The following is a 19,384-nucleotide window of genomic DNA, read 5'->3' as shown; positions in this document are numbered from 1 at the left end:
GACTGTTCTCTAGGTCCTGATCAAGCAGCAAGCCTGCAGATGGCACCCTCCCCTTATCCCACCAACCTCAGGACATGGGCTCCAGATCTTCAGTGACACAAAGGTGTGAGGGAGCAGAGCACATATTGAGGGAAGGGGGAAGGATCAATTAAGTGGAGCAAAGGGTCTGAGCAGGTGTTCATGGGGAAACAAGATTTAGTCTAGAGTATAAGTATTCCCTTTGGTGGTTGCCCTTCTCTTCCAGAATCTTCACCTTTGTGACACCTGCCCACAATGAATCCTGTCCTCAAGGCAGTCCTGGGTGGCTATGGCTCATGGTGACTTTTACTTGTTGCTTTGTAAAGTGAGCTGTGTCTTTTTGAGGCAGGCTGTGTTGCCTGGAGCCTTCTGAGATAACCAGACATTTACAAGGCTCCTACCAGGGTAAGATGTGGTTGACTTCTGCAGCACAGAAGCACACCATGTTCAAAGGAAAATAAGGATGCAACACACCACCAGGAAGAGATGATGCCCACCAGGAGAACACATGAAAGGAAGGGCATGCTGAGGTTGACAAGCCAAGGAAGCACCTACAGAAGCAGGGACTTGACCGACAGGGAAGTTGCTCAGTATTTATGCACATCAGCCCATTGCATTGTGGCACCATCCTGCTGAGGCAGGTGTCGTTATTCCCATGACAGATGGAAGACTGAGGATCAGCAAAGTCCCTTATTTGCTCATAGTGGTAATGGCCTGTAGGTGGTAGGACTGAGGTTCAAACTCAGTGTGTTCTGGCTCTCTGGTCTGTATTCTTTGAAACACAGCAAGTGGTCTTACATTGCTAGTGGCTAGGAGAAGCATAATGCCTGGACCCTGTCCTCTGAGAGTTTACCATCCACAATTTCACTAGAAAGGCAGAGCTAGGCAAGTTTGCAGTCACACACTTACACTTGTATGTACACAAATATACTCATGCATGTTCATACATCATTTGATGTAGACATCAAAATAATATCTACGCCTTACAGACTGACATTGAGCATTGAGAGTGGAAGCTGGGATCAAGTCCTAGAGGCCCCCTGCTGTGGCATGCATCAGCCTCCTTATATCCTCATGGTGTGGGGGACTGAGTAAGCAACCAGGGTGGTGCCAGGGCACGACAGGAAGGGAAGTTGGTGTGGCAGCCATTGGCCACCTATTACAAAATATTTTTAATATTTTGAAAACCATGGATTCAGTAACATCTGTGCAGACTGGCATGTAACTTCTGAATATCAGCCCTGTGCACACTCACTCTTGCACATTCACACGTTTGTCCACACACACTCATATTCCCACAAATATACAGTTAATAAACCCTCACATGAGGGCTCACCACACACCGATACACACTCACATGCTGTCAATCACACTCAAATATGATTACACCCACTGACACACACTCACAGACACCCAGATGCACACACACACTCACACTGTCATTCCCACTGTTGAGCATGGCCCCAGAACATCAAGTCCAGCTCTACTCCCATGACCTAATGACTTGTCCTCTCCCCTTTCTCCAGGCCTCTGCCACATTCCAGCAAGGATGTCTCACCATCTGGCTTGAGTGAAATTTCCACAGAACAGAGGTCTCAGGATGAAGGGTGTGATGCTAAGAGCTTGGAAGGGGGTGTGCCTTCATCAGAGAAGTGCTTGTATACATATTCTTTTTATTCTGCTCCAAACAAAGAAATCCCATGGAAGATGGCATGGTAGGGTGCAGGAAAGAGAGTACCTACACATCTTGGAGTGTGACAGACCTGGGCTCAAATCTCCTCTTCCTTACTTTCGTATTAATCTTGGCCAACTTAACCTTTCTAAGCTAAAAAATGAGAATAACTCAAACTTCAAGTCCTAAATTTGAAGCTCAGAGTTTCTGACAGCGGTGGTGTTCCTGTTCTATCCTTCCCTCATGCCCTCCTCCAAAAGCCCCAGGGAAAGGGAACGCCACTGCTAGGTGCACATCCTGCCGTGTATGCCCAGGGAGTGGGGAGCAGGGAGACCCCAGCTGGTAATGGATTTCTGCAATGAAGCTTCAGCACTCGGCAGTCAGTCATCCTTTGAAGGAAGCCCTGCCTGTGAGTGTGGCCAGCTTCAGTGTGCTCCACCATCTCCTGCAGGTTTGTACGTGTGCCCTGGCAATCTGACATTCCTGGGGGAATCACAGACACCTGGCACTGAAGACTCCCTGGGCGTGGCTTATACCCAGCTATGCTGAAACTCCTTCCAGTCACTTTGGGGCTATCAGTTCAGCATGCCATGTTTAAGTGTGCTATTGTTGTCTGGGGGTCTTGTTCATACACAGAGAACAGTCATTGTTTTACCCCAGACTCCTGACCCTTGGTATTTAGTCCTCTGTCTTCTGGAATTTTTATGTCAGCTCTCAGGAACTGGACTATGCAGCTTCCATCTCACTCTCAAATAAAATAAAAAGGGAACCATTTTCCCTGTCCTGGGCTCTCCAGGCAGCCCTTTGGCTCAAGTCTCCCCTGCCAGCAAGGACCGATGATGTGTGTGACATAAATGTTCATCTTCGGTGGACTTAGGAGACACTGGAGCTCTGAATGAGGAGCACTGGACAGAGTATATGAGAGCTGAGTATTGTCTTAGTTATTCTGCTGTTCTCCTGCGGGACCCTTTTCTCAATGTCATTCCCTTTTCCCAATGTCCTCACCTGTACATCACAATGTTGGACTTCCTGAACTATTTCTAAGCTTCCTTCAGTTCTGACTGTGTATGAGGTGACTCACACTAATCTTTGTGTTTAATCTCTTTGCCTAATGAGTCATCATCATGGAAAACCCTAAAAGAGGTAAGTTTGGGGTTGAGGCCACCCAGATGCTTCTGCATGGAGGCATAGAGAAAGCTTAGCTAAAACATGCATCTGTATTTGAAGAGCGCCCGGGCTTAGGACTAACTTTCCTCCCTCCAGGGAACCAACACATCCACAGTGTGGGGCCAGGTGTGTGTGTGTGTGTGTGTGTGTGTGTGTTTAAGCAGCAATTTACTACTATAAGCAAGGCACTATACTAGGATCTTAATACTTATCTTCTATAATATATATTACTACCATATAAGTAAAAAATTTAATTTTGCAAATGAGGATAGCAAGAACCAAAGAGGTTATAAACTTTGCCAGCTGAAAGAGCTGTGAGTCAAATATAGATCATTCTTGGCACAGAAAGACAAATACCACATGATTTACTTATATGTGGGATCTAGAACGTCAAACACACGGAAGCAGAAAGTAGAAGGATGGTTACCAGAGGCTGGGCATTGGGGAAGGACTGGGGAGATATTGGTCAAAGCGGGATAAAATTTCACTTTGATAGAAGGAATTAGTTCAAGAGATCTATTCTACAAGTGATGACTACAGTTAATAATGTATTATATACTTGAAAATCACCAAGAGTAGATTTTGTGTTCTCCCCACAAAAAAAAATGGTATGTGAAGGTACACATATATTAATTAGCTCCATTTAGCCATTCCACAATTTATACATATTTCAAAACATTCTGTTGTACACAATAAAGATATACCACATTTGTCAATTAAAAATAAATTAAATAAAATTCCTTTAAAATTTTTAAAAGAAGAAAAAATTCAACATTAGAGAAACTGGAGGAAAGATATACAAAACTGCTTTGTACTCTTTTGCAATTTTTCTATAAACCTAAAATTATTCCAAAATAAAAATTTGTTAAAAATAACAAACAAATATAGATCTGTCTTTCTTACAGGCCCATCCTTTTGACTATGGTTCCCATGGCTAAGCTGAATATTTTCCAAGGCAGGAAGGGCTGAGGTTTTTCTCATCTATGTTTCATTGCAGTAGTTGAAAGGGAACTCTGGGTATGTCTAATGCAATGCCTAGATGCAGGTTATGGCCTCTGTGGAGCTGGCCATATCTTGCTCTTCATATGGCCTTTATCTTACTCCTCATAGCCTGGAGGAAATAAAATATAAATGGCTAAACAAGTGTGCATGCTGGGGCTTCTCTGATGGGAAAGGGTGAGAGGTCAGTGATTTTTAAGAGTGATAGGAAGCTGTAAGCCACATTCCTTTTGTCTTCATTGAATGTCCCTATTCCATTCTTAGCATGAGACTAGATTTGGGTGGTGGCCTTTGCCTTGGCACCCTGAGAGCAAAGTGTATGTGTGTGTATACATGTGTGTGTGCATGCATGTGTGCATACCTGTACATGTGTTCATCTGTGTGTACACATGCATATGTGCATGCTATTGTCTTTGTGAACAATCAGGAAAGTGTCGCCAGAGACCATAATCTTAATAGTTTCCCACTGGTCTTCCATTGTGCCCTGTTATCACTGGGGCCCCCTGTGAGGAGAGTTGTTAAATTAGAATCTTGGGGGTTTTTTGTTTGTTTTTTAAGAGGCTCATTTTGATTCTCCTTAGTACAGACTGGGAGCAGTCAATAGAATAGTGCTGGCTTTTCCATCTCAGGGGGCAGGTGATCCGTGGTTGCAGGGCAGGTAGCAGAGAACAGTGGGTAAAGTAGGAGAGACCAAATAAAACTGCAGGCTCCAGTGTCAGATGTGTATGAACCAGAGCAACTCCATCTTGAATAGGAGCTGGGTAAAATGAGGCTGAAACCTACTGGGCTACATTCCCAGACAGTTAAGGCATTCTAAGCCATAGGATGAGCTAGGAGGTGAGCACAAGATACAGGTCATTAAGACCTTGCTGATAAAACACCTTGCAGTAAATAAGCCGGCTAAAACCCACCAAAACCAAGATGGCCACGAGAGTGACCTCTGGTCGTCCTCACTGCTACACTCTCACCAGTGCCATGACAGTTATAAACGAATGGCAATGTTAAGAAGTTACCCTACATGGTCTAAAAGGGGGCAGCATGAATAATCCACCCCTTGTTTAGCATATAATCAAGAAATAACCATAAAAATTGGAAACCAGGAGCCCTCGGGGCTGCTCTGTCTATGGAGTAGCCATTCTTTTATTCCGCTACTTCCTTAATAAACTTGCTTTCACTTTACTCTAAGCACTTACCCTGAATTCTTTCTTGCACAGGATCCAAGAACCCTTTCTTGGGGTCTGGATCGGGGCCCCTTTCCTGTAACACCAGCACCTTGTAAAAAGGTGTACCAAGGCCAGGTAGCGCCTCATGACTCACCTGCAGATGCCGATAGAAGATCACCTGCAGCTCACAAGGACTGATAACAAGCTCCTTCTATCTCCAGATTGGGCCAAGAAGGGCTCTCTGGCCCAGGGCTGGAAGCCAGAGGAGTCTTTGCAAGAAGAAGACGACTAGGGTCTGAGTGGTAATTACAGCAGTCTCTGTGAGAACTCTCCACTACCTTAAATAATTTAAAGATAATCCTCTGAGGTTGGCAATGGAAATCACCCCTGAGACAGGATCTGTGGGCCTTCAGCACAATTCATCCTTCTCAAGAAATCTCCACTTGGAGATTTCTTGCTAACTGTGGCTTCTTTTTTTAAAAGCCTTTGCTTCAGAACTAAAATGAAGCCAGAGTAGCCTTCAAACAAAAAACATACCAAAGGCTCAGTCACAACCAAAGGTCAATGGACATAGAGGTGACATGTCGTCAGATTATCTGGTCAATAAGCATGGTTTACTCATTTTCAGCACAGGCTTCACTGCAAGGGTGTCTTCCTGGCAAGCCCCTGTTCTGCCTTGATGAGGCCAAAGCCACCATATCCTCACAACCCAGGAGCACATACAAGCATCTCCCGGCCTTCCAAAGCTAGAACAGCACTTCATACTTCTCCCTGCTCCTTCAACAACAGTGGTTAGTGATGGCAGTGGTTCTTAAAGGGAAAAGATGGCAGAAGTCTTTGCTCAGGTATCATCTTGTTCAGAAGCCCAGGGGAGATTTAAGTCTCCTACAGGATTCCCTGGGTGATGTCTAGTGGTAAGTTGCACTTAGCTGGCCAGGAATTATCACACTCTGTCTAAATCACTTGGTCACTTGTCTCCTTGTCCCAATCACCACCTGCTTGTTCCTCAAACACAGGAAGTGACACTTAGAGGTCCTTACAGGTGTACTGATGGAGAACCTCTATGTTCAAACTACCACCGGGTTTCGGAGGAAGTGGCCTCACCCTAGCTTGGGGGTGGCTACTTTCCCCAACACAGCCTCCGGCCAAGGCCTGCTCTCTGTACACACCGTTTGTCTGTGCAGCAACCCCCTCCTTCTGCACTCTACCATCTCTGCGGCTCACTCACTCCCCGAAAGAACCGCATGGCATCGGGTGGCCTATGCCTCCTGAGCCCTGCCTGTCCACAAGCCCTGTGCTGGAAGGTGCAGTCAACAGGCGTGGAGAGCTTGTGGTTCCCAAGAGAAATAGTGTGACTCAGTCTAAGTTCTTTGAGCCAAATTACTCAGGCTTGATTCATTTACCAGCTACACAACTTGGGGCAAGTTATCTTCTCTGGGCTTCAGTTTTCTTATTTACTAAACAGAGGTGGTGCTTCTCCTCCTACAGAGTCCGGGACTACAATGTAGCAGCTGTTTAGTAAATGCAAGCCATTGCAGAGAGAGCTCCTGCTCTCTTCCCAGGTTGACTTTCCTGAACTCCACCGAACCCTTCCTCATTTCCCACCCCTTGCAATGACTGAAGCCAGCCCATCTATATAGAGCCCCAGTGACCCCTGTACCTGGCAAAGGGACCAAGGCACTGATTCCAATGGGGAGATTACTGGTACCTCCTCCGACAGGAGTGTAGTCCAGCTTGAAAGGCTGTGGGAACAGAAGTGCCAGCTGAGGACTCTATGGCCCTGTTTCTCTGCCTGTACAGTGAGATACACAGATCACTAAGGTCCCAGCTGGGTCCGAGGGTCCCAGGCCCTGTGGGTCCTGTGGGTCCTGTGGGTCAGCCAACAGCCTCCTGGGGCAAGAACTCCCTTGAAATTAGAAGCAGGTGCACCGGCTTAGCCCTGCCCAGCAGGTGGCGCTCTGCCCTAACCGCCTGGAGGGCTGACCTAACGTGGTTTGACGCAAGGTTTCCTGTGGTCAGAGTGAAGAAGGAGATGGTTTATTTAGCTTCCCAACCACAGACAAAAAGTTATTAGTAGAAAAGTGTCAGCTGCCCACAAATAGTTTTTGTCATGTACTGTGTATGCCCAGGCTGGCTTCTCCATATTCCCTTCCCCTCTCTCTCCTCCTATATCCCCCACCTGTACACTCACAATCACATAGGTATATGTGCACACACACACACACACACATGTGGGCGCATACACACAGCTGAGTCGCTGTCTTAACTGCAGGTAGCATACACTGGAATTAAGCACTTACCTTCCCTTTGGCCAGTGTCAAGCAAAACTAGGAGGGAAATCTCCTTGGGAGAAAAAAGTCAGTGCTTGTATGTGCCAGTACATCAGTCAAGATAGGCTAAGTTATGCCTCAGTAGCCAATGAACCACAAATCCCAGGGGCTTAAAACAGAGGCTTATTTATCACCTTTGTTTTTATCCTGCATCTCCACTGAGGATCAGCTGTAGCCCTGCTGCACATTAATTAGATTTCAGGATCCAGACTGACAGAGCAGCCTGGGTGTGGAACATGGTCAGTCTTCCCAGCAGAGAGAAAAGACAGCATAGTGAACCATGGCTCTTAAGGTTTACATCTTATGGACAAAGCAAGTCACATGGCCAGGGCTGCCATCATCAATGCGGCAGGGAAATGTGCTCCCTGGGGAAGAGGCGGCAAACTGTTTATGAACAATACGACAGTTTACCTCACCCACCACAGAGATTTCTGCATTATCTGCCCCTTGGAATTACTGATCCAAGCATTGCCTTTTTTTGAACTGTGGATGTCATCTTAGGCAACCCAAGCAAGCTTTGTCAACTTCTCCTGTGTGCCAGTGGCTCTAAGGCCACTGAGTAGAGGGAGGGAACCAAGAGTGAGAAAGATAGGACCCTGCCTTTCACAGGCTCACTTACTTCCTTGAGTAAGGAAGAAAAGCTCAGACTGAAAATGAAACATATTAGAGGCATGTTTGCCATGGGCCACAGAGACGGAAGGGCCCCAGGGGTGTCTAGCAAACTGCACTGTTCCACATCAGGCAGGCAGGTGTAAGTTCTCCTTTACAACCACGTCGTGGGAGAGTCTACACTTACATGTACTCTATGGACTTACCACATATTTGATTTTTCAAACACATATTCATTGGGTATCTCTTATGGGTCAGGTACTTATACTACACATAGGAGTCAATGGAAACTAGGGAACGTTCCTGCCTTCAAGGAGCTCACAGTTAACAGAGGGACAGACCAGGGGATATTCTATTCTAAAACAGTACAATCAGTGCTAGGACAGGAGCTTCCTGAACAGAGATGTGCACCTGGGTAACATGGGAAATGTTCAGGGAAGAAATTATTCCATTTCTGAAGTGCTAAGAGGATTAGTCAGGCACAGATTAGGGACACAGTCCAGGTAGAGGGAATGGCTTGTTGGAGAGAAACTATAGTTTTCTTTCTTTCTTCTTCTTCTTTTTCTTTTTCTTTTTTTTTTTTGAGACAGAGTCTCGTTCTGTCACCCAGAGTGGAGTGCAGTGGTGTAATCTCAGCTCACTGCAACTTCCGTCTCCTGGGTTCAAGCAATTCTCCTGCCTCAGCCTCCCAAGTAGCTGGGACTACAGGTGCACGCCACCATACCCAGCTAATTTTTTGTATTTTTAGTAGAGACGGGGCTTCACCATGTTAGCTAGGGTGGTCTCAATCTCCTGATCTCATGATCTGCCCTCCTCGGCCTCCCAAAGTGCTAGGATTACAGGCGTGAACCACCATGCCTGGCCCTATTCTTCTTTATTTTAATTTAAATTGTGAGTCTTCTCAGAGTGGGGCCATGTGTGAAGGGCCTTTTACACCATGTGAAAAACTGTGGACTTTTTTCTGAGGCCTGAAGGAGTCACTGACGGGTTTAGGCTTGGAGTGGCTTGTTTACCATGGATACTCGGTATAGTCCTGCCTCTTCCCTTCTCATCCAGCTCAGGAGGGATGAATATGCCACATGGTCTATTTGTATTTTGGCCTACTGACTACATACAAGGCCAATCTCAATGCCCAGTAGCAGCTGTGCAGATCTCTGTGTCCTGGTCCTGAACTCAGTGTCTCAGTGCTCACATGGCACTGTCTGAAACTGATTCTGGCAGCTTTTGCTTGATGCAGCTGATTCCCCAGAAGGTTTCCTGGCCAGCGGTCAGGGCACTGACTTGACAGACTGGCCCAGCTTGTGGTATCAGCTAGTTTGTCTGTTTGATTTGGTTCCTTATCTCAGCCACCATCACTGACCTGAGGGACAATCAGAGCCCCAACTCTTCATTCCCAGGGCCCAAAGCCTGGGAAATAATCAGGTTCCCCACTGGTTAGTGCCATCGGCAGAAATGTCCTGTTGCCCCAACCATCTTCTTCCAGGAAGAGAGCTACACTTCCTCCATGGCTGCTGTGGCTGGTCTTTAGTTGACATTACATCCGCTGAGCTTGGTTGACCAGTGACAAAGATTCTTTGCTTGACCAAACTTTAGTCAGGCTCCTGAAACTTCTTCTAGGCTCACCTGTGTACTTGCTTGTAAATTCAGTTTTAGCCAAGAACCAACCTTACTAAGTTTACCAAGAACCACCCACCCTCAATATCTGATTACCCTTGATATCTAATCAGATTCCTTGACCTCCTCCATCCCCCACGTGAAGTCTGATCATCCTGGCTTATCTTCAGCAAGAATCCTCTTGGGTTGGTTTAGCCACAGTTCCTCTTAGCTCTGCTGTTTCCTCTTAGTCACTTTTCATCCACTGACTCCCACCCTGCTCCTTGGCTATAGATTCTCATTTGCCCATGCTGTATTTGGAGCTGAGCTCAAAACTCCCCTCTGCTGAAAAAATCCCATTGCAATTGTTCCTATATCTATCACAATGGTCCTGAATAAAGTCTTTCCTCAACACATGCAACAAGTGTCATTGAAATATTTTTTCTTTGACACTAGAAATGAACATCACAGGGAACTCCTAAGAGAAAGAAAGAAAGAAAGAAACATGTACCATAAAACCTAAAGTATAATAATAATAATAAAAGAAAAAAAAAAAGAAGAAACAGGGCTTACCAGTGACCATTTGATCAATTAAGTAGCAGGTGCTTGATTGAGGTCAGGGTTAGCTTTAATAAACATTACTTAAAATGTTCTGAAAAAAAAAAAAAGAAAGAAAGAAAGAAAGAGAGAGAGACAGAAAGAAAGAAAGAAAGAAAGAAAGAAAGAAAGAAAAAAAGAAAGAAAGAAAGAGAAAGGGAGAGAAAGAGAGAGAGAGAGAGAGAGGGAGGGAGGGAGGGAGGGAAGAGAAAAGAAAAGAAAAGAAAATTAAGAAATAATTGTCCTGGCCAGGCTCAGTGGTTCATGCCTGTAATCCCAGCATTTGGGGAGGCTGAAGTGGGTGGATCACTTGAGGTCAGGAGTTTGAGACCAGCCTGGGCAACATGGTGAAACCCCATGTCTACTAAAAATACAAAAATTAACTGGGTGTGGGGGTGCATACCTGTGGTCCCAGCTACTCAGAAAGCTGAGGCAGGAGAATCGCTTAAATCTGGGAGGTGGAGGTTGCAGTGAGCCAAGATCACGACACTACACTCCAACCTGGGCTACAGAGCGAGACTCCACCACACACAAAAAAAGAAAATAACTGTTCAGCTCACATGATACACTTCTTACGGGCTCCTTTGCAGAGCATTTTTTTTTGTTTCTACCCTTAGCCCTCCATCCTCTACAGGGCTTTCTTTCTTCTACTATACCAGGACCTGCTTTTTTAAATTAGTCACCAGCCAGCCAGCCAAACAGTTGATGTATCAGTTGATCAACCACTCAACCAGCCAGCTAGTCAGTTGTTCAGTGAACTGGCCAGTTAGGCAGCTAGTCTACCAGCTCATTTCTTACTTATGCACCCACCTCCTCCCTCCCTCCATCTTTCACTTGCTCACTCACAGACTCACTCACTCAGCAGCATCCTTTAGTCATTGGACACCGGCTCACCAACTAGCTAGTCTATCATCTAGCCAAGCACCCATTTTTACTAGGGTGTAAGTTCTGTCTTGAGCATCCTTCCTGCCCTTAAGGAGCTTGCACTCTGGGTGGATATAAAGAGCCACTCCACACACACCACACACACATCAGTGTATTAACATCCAGGCACGATGCCTGTTACAGGTGACAGATGATTGTAGCATAGCTCTTCAAAGTAGAAGAAGGGAAGGGAAGGGCTATGTATATGGTTAAGATAAACAGGGATTGCCATTTAGGCATTGGCCTGAGCCTGAAAAGATAAATTAGTCCAAAACACATGCTAGGACTTCATGGGTTCTGCCTGTAAGGACAAACTCTCAGCTTATTCATTTATATATCATCTACCCATTTATTCATGTGTCCATTTGCTGGTTCACATGTATGAAGTGGATATAATATGCCCTTGGTTAGTTTGAGGGGTAGATGAGAAATACTCAAATAGCATAAATTAAAAGCTGTGGATATTTAGCAAAGGAGGGAAGCTCATCTTTTGGGAAAGATTGGGGAAAGGGGCTGTGGGGAAAGTGGTGTTTAAGATGGTTCCTGAAGACTGAATTTCACTGGGAAATCTGGGAGTAGGGCACCATCACAGATTGAATGGTTTGAGGCAGGAAAGTATTGGGCAAGTTCTGGAAACAGGAATAATTTTGTCTGGAACTGTCTTAAGGAAGCTAAAACAGGAATTATAGGTGGTGGCAGCTTATGCAAGATCTTTAAACAGTTTATATTCCCTCCCCTTCTTCAAGTGCATGAAGGACTCTTATGTATACACTCTAGCACACCGCTCCCTGCTTTAGGCCGAATCGGGAATGGTGGCTACCTGCATGCATGTGACCACTCACCTCTCTCATAGCAGACACCATTTACCAAGGAAGGCACTCTTACCTACTCATCCTGAAATCAACCTCAACACCCTCAATTCACTGTCAATTCCACCAGGATGAAACAAGGCTGCCTTCCCTGACCTAATCATACATTTACAGACTCTTAGCCCTCAATGAAACTTTAGCAATAATGTTGGCCAATCTTTTCACATTGGAAACCAGGAAAATTGAGGCCCAGGAAAGTTAGGGGATGTACCCAAGATTTCACAGCCAGTGAGGGGCGAGTATTCCCAGAGCTATCTCCCTCCTCCCTTGGCTCCCTCCCTGTGTCTCTAACTGCAACCATGTCATGTCACAGGAAAAGGGGACTAGTGCTTCAGTTCCACTTGGCTTCCATGAGGCAGATCCTAGCATGCTTCCCAGATGGGCGACTTGGCTACTCACCCCCACCCTTCCACTGCCAGTGCTCAGCTTCCACAGTGCATGGTCTGTGGATGTTCTGCGGAGACTAGTGTTTCACACAAGGTCCAGGGCTGGTTTCCCCGTAAACTCTTAGTACTGCCTAGGGTCTTCTAGAAATGTATCATAGCGGGATGAGGGGTGGAGCGAGGAGATAAATTAACCACATATTTCTGGAGATTCATCTTCTCACTGTTCTCCCTCCAAGGAAGTCCTTCTGTGAAAGGAACTTCCTTTAATATTATCATACGAATATCTAACATTGGTATCAAAACATCTAAGGAAACAGCCTAAATTACAGGGTGAAATGACTCATGTTGCAAATGGACTTCCTACATTAAAAAAAAAAAAAGTTGCAAGGTCTCCTTAAGTAGCATCTTCCAAAGTGTCTGTTGACAGATTGTTAAGTAATTAGTGAAGGGAGAAACATGAAACTAAAATTTTCTAAGCCATGACTGCTGGTTAACTATCAACCCAAAATTAAGATAAATCAAATATTACATTATTCTGTTTTATTTTATTTTATTTTATTTTATTTTTTGAGACAGGGTCTCATTTGGTCACCCAGGCTGGAGTGCAGTGGCTCGATCATGGTTCACTGCAGCCTCGACCTCCTGAGCTTAAGTGATCCTCCTGCATCACCCTTTCGACTAGTTGGGATAACAGACATGTGCCACCATGCCTGACTAATTTTTAAATTTATTTTGTAGGGACAAGATCTCTCCATGTTGCCCAGCCTGGTCTCAAACTCCTAGCCTCAAGCCATCTGTCCGCCTGGGTCTCCCAAAGTGCCAGAATTACAGGCATGAGCCACCATACCCAGCTAAATCTAATTTTTAAAATGAGATGCTACTTGCTCTGTTTTGAATTTTCACCTTACAGGACAAGCAGCTAAAATTCAGGAACCCTGGCCCCAAACCTCCACTGTCTTCTCTACTAAGCTTGGTCCTCCTCCCCTAAAACTCTCTGATGATTCACCCAGGATGCTCCTTTTTGTCTTTTCTTCTTTCATTCCTGGAAATGGCATAATAAATATGTTCCATTTGTCTCCAGATGAAGTCATTAACAACCTTTCTTTTCTCCAAAATCCAGAGACAAATAGGAAGATGTGTCTGGATTAAGAGTTAAATTATTAACACTGTCTCTGGTAGGTCCCCTCCCAGTGCTCAGGCCTCTGCCAGTTACCCCATTGTTGGCCTGCAGGGTGGAGCTGGGTTTCTCAAGCTTTGACTCAGCTTCAGAAATGAGTCTTGCCTGCGCCCTCCCTTCCCTGATGGAGTCACAGGCACGCACCTGCTCTCAGGTGCCTGCTACCCTGAGCGGGGAGATGCAGAGCCCGGCTTTCTGGTTTTTAATACAGCGTGGTCCTTTGAAGATGAGAGAGCAGATGCAGAACTCCAGATTGGCCAGGACACAGTCCCGTGGCTCGGCTGGGGCAGTGGGCCTGGGAGGGTGACTTCAGAGTCACCATTCCACATAGCTTCCCAGGGCCCGCCTTATCTGGGGGGGTTAGTTTCAGGAGTGGCAGGAAGTCTCCCCTCTCCTTTGAAAGCATAATCCACTGCCCTAGCCAGCCAGGGTGTTTGGAAATCAGCTATTACCCATTTAAGAGACTTGGGTGAACCCTCCCTCCTGGATTCTGGATCCAGCGACCATCAGAGCTAGTTTTCTCGCCTATAAAATGTATAATACAATTAGCTTTCTTCATAGTGTATTGTGAAAACCGCATATGGAAGTGTTTGACAAGGTTTAGTAACTAATAAAAAAGCAGCTGTGCCTGGCAGTGTGAGACAGGGATCAGTGAAGATCTCTTAGACGGGGGAGGGAGGACACGCTAGCGCTAGCGGGGAAAAGAGTACCTGGCTTCCACCGCATGTTCTCACTCATAGGTGGGAATTGAACGATGAGAACACATGGACACAGGAAGGGGAACATCACACACCGGGGACTGTTGTGGGTTAGGGGGAGCGGGGAGGGATAGCATTAGAAGATATACCTAATGCTAAATGACAAGTTAATGGGTGCAGCACACCATCATGGCACATGTGTACATATGTAACAAACCTGCACATTGTGCACATGTACCCTAAAACTTAAAGCATAATAATAAAATTAAAAAAAAGAGTACCTGGCTTCTAGGGAGGGAATCGGGAGGAAGATTGGGGCAAGAAGAGGTGGAGACCACCTCAAGCAGCTTCGTAATTTGTCATCAGTGCAGCCTCTGCTAAGAAGCTGCCCAGTATTTCACGCCTATCAGCTGACTGAGAGGAACTGTGGTGTTAGGAGACTTGCAATTCAACCTTGGCTTTGACATTAGCCCTCATGTGACCTTGGGCTAGGCATGGCCTCATTCAAAGTCTCAGTTTCCCTCTCTGTAAAATGGCAATAATGTAGCTGACAGGGAAGTCGAGTGTGGAGGTTTTGAAAGGTGTAACGTGTTGAATGCACATGAGGTTGACTGGGTCTTGAATGTTTATGATCTGTAACACATGATCCCTTTAAGGCCAGCCATATTTAGGTCTCTATCTAGGTCACCGCTGGGGTATCCTCTGAGATGATAGCTGTTTTATAAGCCGAGTTTTATCACATGACAGAATGCTTCAAAACTAAGCAGGAGTTCTTTATTAATAAAATAAAAGGGCAATGATTAAATTGGGAAAAACAGGAGTAAAATTCATTGCAGTAAACCCACATGGGTGGACATGAGGGATGGAGCTGCCCATCTATTCACAGGCAATACACACATACCAGTGCCTTCGAGGCACCAGGCATATGAAAAGCCTTAGTCTATGTACATGCAAATCTGTCTTGCTGCATAGTTTCCTTGTGGAGAGTTCATATCAGCAAGAGCACAGAGGACTGGGCGTATGTGGAAGTGAGGGCTGCAGGTGGAGATGGTGTTCTTCTTGGAGGTGGAATGCAGAACCGGAATCTGGAACCCAGAATATTACATTCTTAGTGTTGCTAGGCTTGGGAAGAGGAAGTGGGGGAGGTCTGGCCTGGAGGGGAAAATTAAGGGGCTGATTAAAGTGAGGCTGACCCTGAAAAATGAACAGTATTCCATCCACATAAGACAGAAAGCTCAGGAGACGTTATTAGTCATGGTCCCCACCCAATGACAGTGACTTGTCCACCATGGAGATGCTGGCCGCGGTGATGGAGTGGAAATGAACCCCAGGCCAGGCCCCCACCCAGCTCCACCCTGAGCAGCTGCATGTGGTTGAGCAGGTCCTTTAACTTCTTTGGGCCTGCCTCTTTAAACTATCAGTAAAATTGTCATGAGGATTAAATGAGGTGAGGGATTTGAAAAATGCTTTGGAAAGTACATTAAGGTATTCCTATCATTTCTCGGGCCATCCTACCCCTTCCTCCGGTAATGGCAGTGGTGAGCCCTTGCATGGCCTCTTGTTGGGCAGCGTCCTGAGGTCGATCTTTGGGGTAGAGGGCTAGAGGTGGACCAGCTTCCCAGAGGCCCTGCCTTTCCCCATCCCAGGGCCTAGGAGGCTAAATGGAGGACCAGGGTTCCTTCCTCCCACCTAGATAAGGCCCTGAGTAGGATTGCTGGATTTAGCAAATAAAAATAGAGCCTGCCCAGTGAAATTTGAATTTCATATAAACTACCAGTAATTTTTGAGTATGTTTCCTGCAATATTTGGAATATACTTATACTTTTAAAATATTCTGTTATCTGAGATTCAAATTTAACTGAATGTCCTGTATTTTATGTGGCCAGCCTACCACAGGGACCAATTCTATCCCACATTCTGTAACCACCACGAATACTCCTCAGCACCCCAACTCCCGATGGGCAGATGGGGACAGCACCGCTGTGTGCTGGGGCACCATTCACATCATCTTCTACCTGTGCCCCAGAGAAGCCTCACAGAACACTTCATGAACTGTCCCTCTGGAATAGGAAGGACACTTGCACTGTGTATTGAGGAAGGGGGATGAGTGGTACCTGGGGCTAGGCATTGAATCATCCAGATCTGAATTCAAATCCCATCTCTGCTGTTTACTACCTGTTTAATCTTTCTCAGCCTCACTTTTTTCATCTGCAAAATGGTAACAACGACATTTTCCCTAGAGGGGCTATGAAGATGAAATGAAATAATAAGCATGACGGGTGGTCCTGGTGCTAGCCTCACAGTGAGTGCTCAAGAAATGGCAGCAATTTGCAGCAAAAAGGATGTTCACATTTTTGTCAGAATTGCCCCGAACCCCATCCTCTCCCTCTTCCTCTTTTTTCTTCAGTATTTCTTATAACTGTCTGTCTGCAAACAGCTCCTTCAATTTGTACTATATTTAAAAGATCTTGAATCCCTGAGTTTGAGCAAACACCTTTGGTGGGTTAAATCAGCTCAGGTGCAGAGACTTGGAATGCTGAACATATATGGTGGGTGGCTTTCATCAAAACAGGTCAGCAAAGCAAGTCCCTGGAGGAAGTGCAGGTGGGAGAAGTGGGTGAGGAATTCCCTGGGAGGTGGTAATCAAGACCACACCAAGTGCCCGGGGCAGGTTGGGGGCCCTATAAAGGCTCCTGGAGTGGCTCTGCCTGTGGACTAGGGCTCAGCCTCCTCTCCTGGGGTCCAGCTGGCTGCCTCTGGTAAGTGGGAACTCATCTGTTCTCCTGGGATTTGTGGGGCGCTTTCCTTCTCCTTTAACTCTTTTGAGCCGTTAGGCCAAGATCCTCTTCCATCCTTGGGTAATCAGGGAAGTGACACAAGTCTTCTGACAATTGCAGAAATGACACACTAATCGGTACTTAGAAAGTTTATTTTTTTATCCTTTTCTTTTTTTTTAAGTTTTATTATTATTATACTTTAAGTTTTAGGGTGCATGTGCACAATGTGCAGGTTAGTTACATATGTATACATGTGCCATGCTGGTGTGCTACACCCATTAACTTGTCTTTTAGCATTAGGTATATCTCCTAATGCTATCCCTCCCTCCTCCCGCCACCCCGCAACAGTCCCCGGAGTGTGATGTTCCCCTTCCTGTGTCCATGTGTTCTCATTGTTCAATTCCCATCTATGAGTGAGAACATGCGGTGTTTGGTTTTTTGTCCTTGCGATAGTTTACTGAGAATGATGATTTCCAATTTCATCCATGTCCCTACAAAGGACATGAACTCATCATTTTTTATGGCTGCATAGTATTGCATGTGTATATGTGCCACATTTTCTTAATCCAGTCTATCATTGTTGGACATTTGGGTTGGTTCCAAGTCTTTGTTATTGTGAATAGTGCCGCCATAAACATACGTGTGCATGTGTCTTTATAGCAGCATGATTTATAGTCCTTTGGGTATATACCCAGTAATGGGATGGCTGGGTCAAATTCTGCACCATTGCTTAGTATGACTTATTTTCTGATCGTGGGTTTGACTCCCCAGCAAGAAGATTTTTATTGTTGAAGAAGGAGATATTTAGAGCTATAGAGTTTTGCAGCAATTCCGAGTCCTGTTTAAAGGTTTCTTACACCCTATTCTGCATTTTGCTTACCAGTAAGCTTTAAACTTTTCTTCCAGGTATATGCAAACAGGTATATTGAACATTTTATTCAATCCTATGCAGCTCCCATGCTTCCCTATTCTGATTGCCACCTCTTTACTTCCTGAGGCCTGCACTTCCCACCTATAATCATTAACTTAGACCATAAGGATCACTGCCTACAAAGATAGCCAGAGACACTCTTCAGAGCTGGGAAGGCTTCAGGGAACTTCCTGACCAGCATCCTTCTAATAAAGTTGCTGAGGCCCAGAGAAGGCAGGTTGCCCATGCAGTTAATGGCAGGATGGATGTAGAACCAATGCCTGAGCCTTCTTGGCTAGTGCTCTTTCCTTTGAACATCTTCCTGTCATCCTTTGGCTCCAGTGATCTATTTGGCTGGCCCTCAAGCTTCCCAGTTCTTTGTAGAGGGCTGGAACCATATCCTATAGCCACATAGGACTTGCCTTAGTCTCCCATGGTGAGTCAGGGGTGGAGCAGGGATTAGAGATCAGGCCTCTGCATTCTTGTACACCCCTTCTCCAGCCCCATCACACACACACACACTCACACACACACCATGATGCTTCCCTATAAGACAGAGACTGTTCTTGTTCTCTCCTCATGCCCCTACATCCTTGCCCATTCTCATTGTCTGCATTATCAAAGGGAGCCAGTTGACATTGTCCAGACATGTCAGCTAAGATGGCATGCTTTGACTGTGTAAAATGTCTGGGCTACTTTTTAACCATCAGACACCCTTCTCATGGTGTCCCTGCCCGGTTTCCTTTAGGCTCACCCGTTCCTAGAGCAATGTCTTCCCAGCAGCAGCAGCAGCAGCAGCAGCAGTGCCCACCCCAGAGGGCCCAGCAGCAGCAAGTGAAGCAGTCTTGTCAGCCGCCCCCTATTAAATGTCAAGAGACATGTGCACCCAAAACCAAGGATCCATGTGCTCCCCAGGTCAAGAAGCAATGCCCACCGAAGGGCACCATCATTCCAGCCCAGCAGAAGTGTCCCTCAACCCAGCAAGCCTCCAAGAGTAAACAGAAGTAAGGATGGACTGGATATTACCATCATCCACCATCCTGGCTACCAGATGGAACTTTCTCTTCTTCCTTCTCCTCTTCCCTCCAGCTCTTGAGCCTACCCTCCTCTCACATCTCCTCCTGCCCAAGATGTAAGGAAGCATTGTAAGGATTTCTTCCCATCATACCCTTCCCCACACATACCACCTTGGCTTCTTCTATATCCCACCCTGATGCTCTCCCAGATGGGTGTGAGAGAGACCTCATTCTCTGCAGGCTCCAGCATGGCCACAGCTAAGGCCCATCCATTTCCCAAAGTGAGGAAAGTGTCCTATCATTGTTGGACATTCGGGTTGGTTCCAAGTCTTTGTTGGGTTCTTCTGGGGTTCCACCCTGACAAGTAGGGTCACAGAGGCTGGTGCACAGTTTCTGCCTCATTCCTCTCCATGATGCCCCCTGCTCTGGGCTTCTCTCCTGTTTTCCCCAATAAATATGTGCTTCATGTAATAAATGTG

General features: G+C 45.9%; 1 protein-coding gene across 3 annotated transcripts; it reads left to right on the top strand.

The window, feature by feature from the left end:
* The first annotated feature begins 15,327 nt into the window (after positions 1–15,327).
* SPRR4 (small proline rich protein 4) lies at positions 15,328–19,384 on the top strand. Of its 3 annotated transcripts, XR_008492422.1 has the most exons (3): positions 15,328–15,649; positions 16,775–16,961; positions 18,638–19,384. XR_008492422.1 is itself a non-coding variant. In XM_054439363.1 (2 exons), exon 2 carries the CDS (start codon positions 18,658–18,660, stop codon positions 18,895–18,897), a length of 240 nt encoding a protein of 79 aa, XP_054295338.1. In that variant the 5' UTR covers positions 15,358–15,649; positions 18,638–18,657; the 3' UTR covers positions 18,898–19,384. The 3 variants fall into 3 exon arrangements, 2 of the variants coding, with proteins under 2 accessions (XP_054295338.1, XP_054295331.1); XM_054439363.1 differs by lacking the exon at positions 16,775–16,961 and having other exon boundaries at positions 15,358–15,649; XM_054439356.1 differs by lacking the exon at positions 15,328–15,649 and having other exon boundaries at positions 16,923–16,961.

The sequence above is a fragment of the Pongo pygmaeus genome, chromosome 1 (assembly GCF_028885625.2).
Source record: "Pongo pygmaeus isolate AG05252 chromosome 1, NHGRI_mPonPyg2-v2.0_pri, whole genome shotgun sequence".
NCBI lineage: Eukaryota > Metazoa > Chordata > Mammalia > Primates > Hominidae > Pongo > Pongo pygmaeus.
The sequence above is the reverse complement of the archived record's forward strand: the minus strand, read 5'-3'. Positions and strand labels throughout refer to the sequence as shown.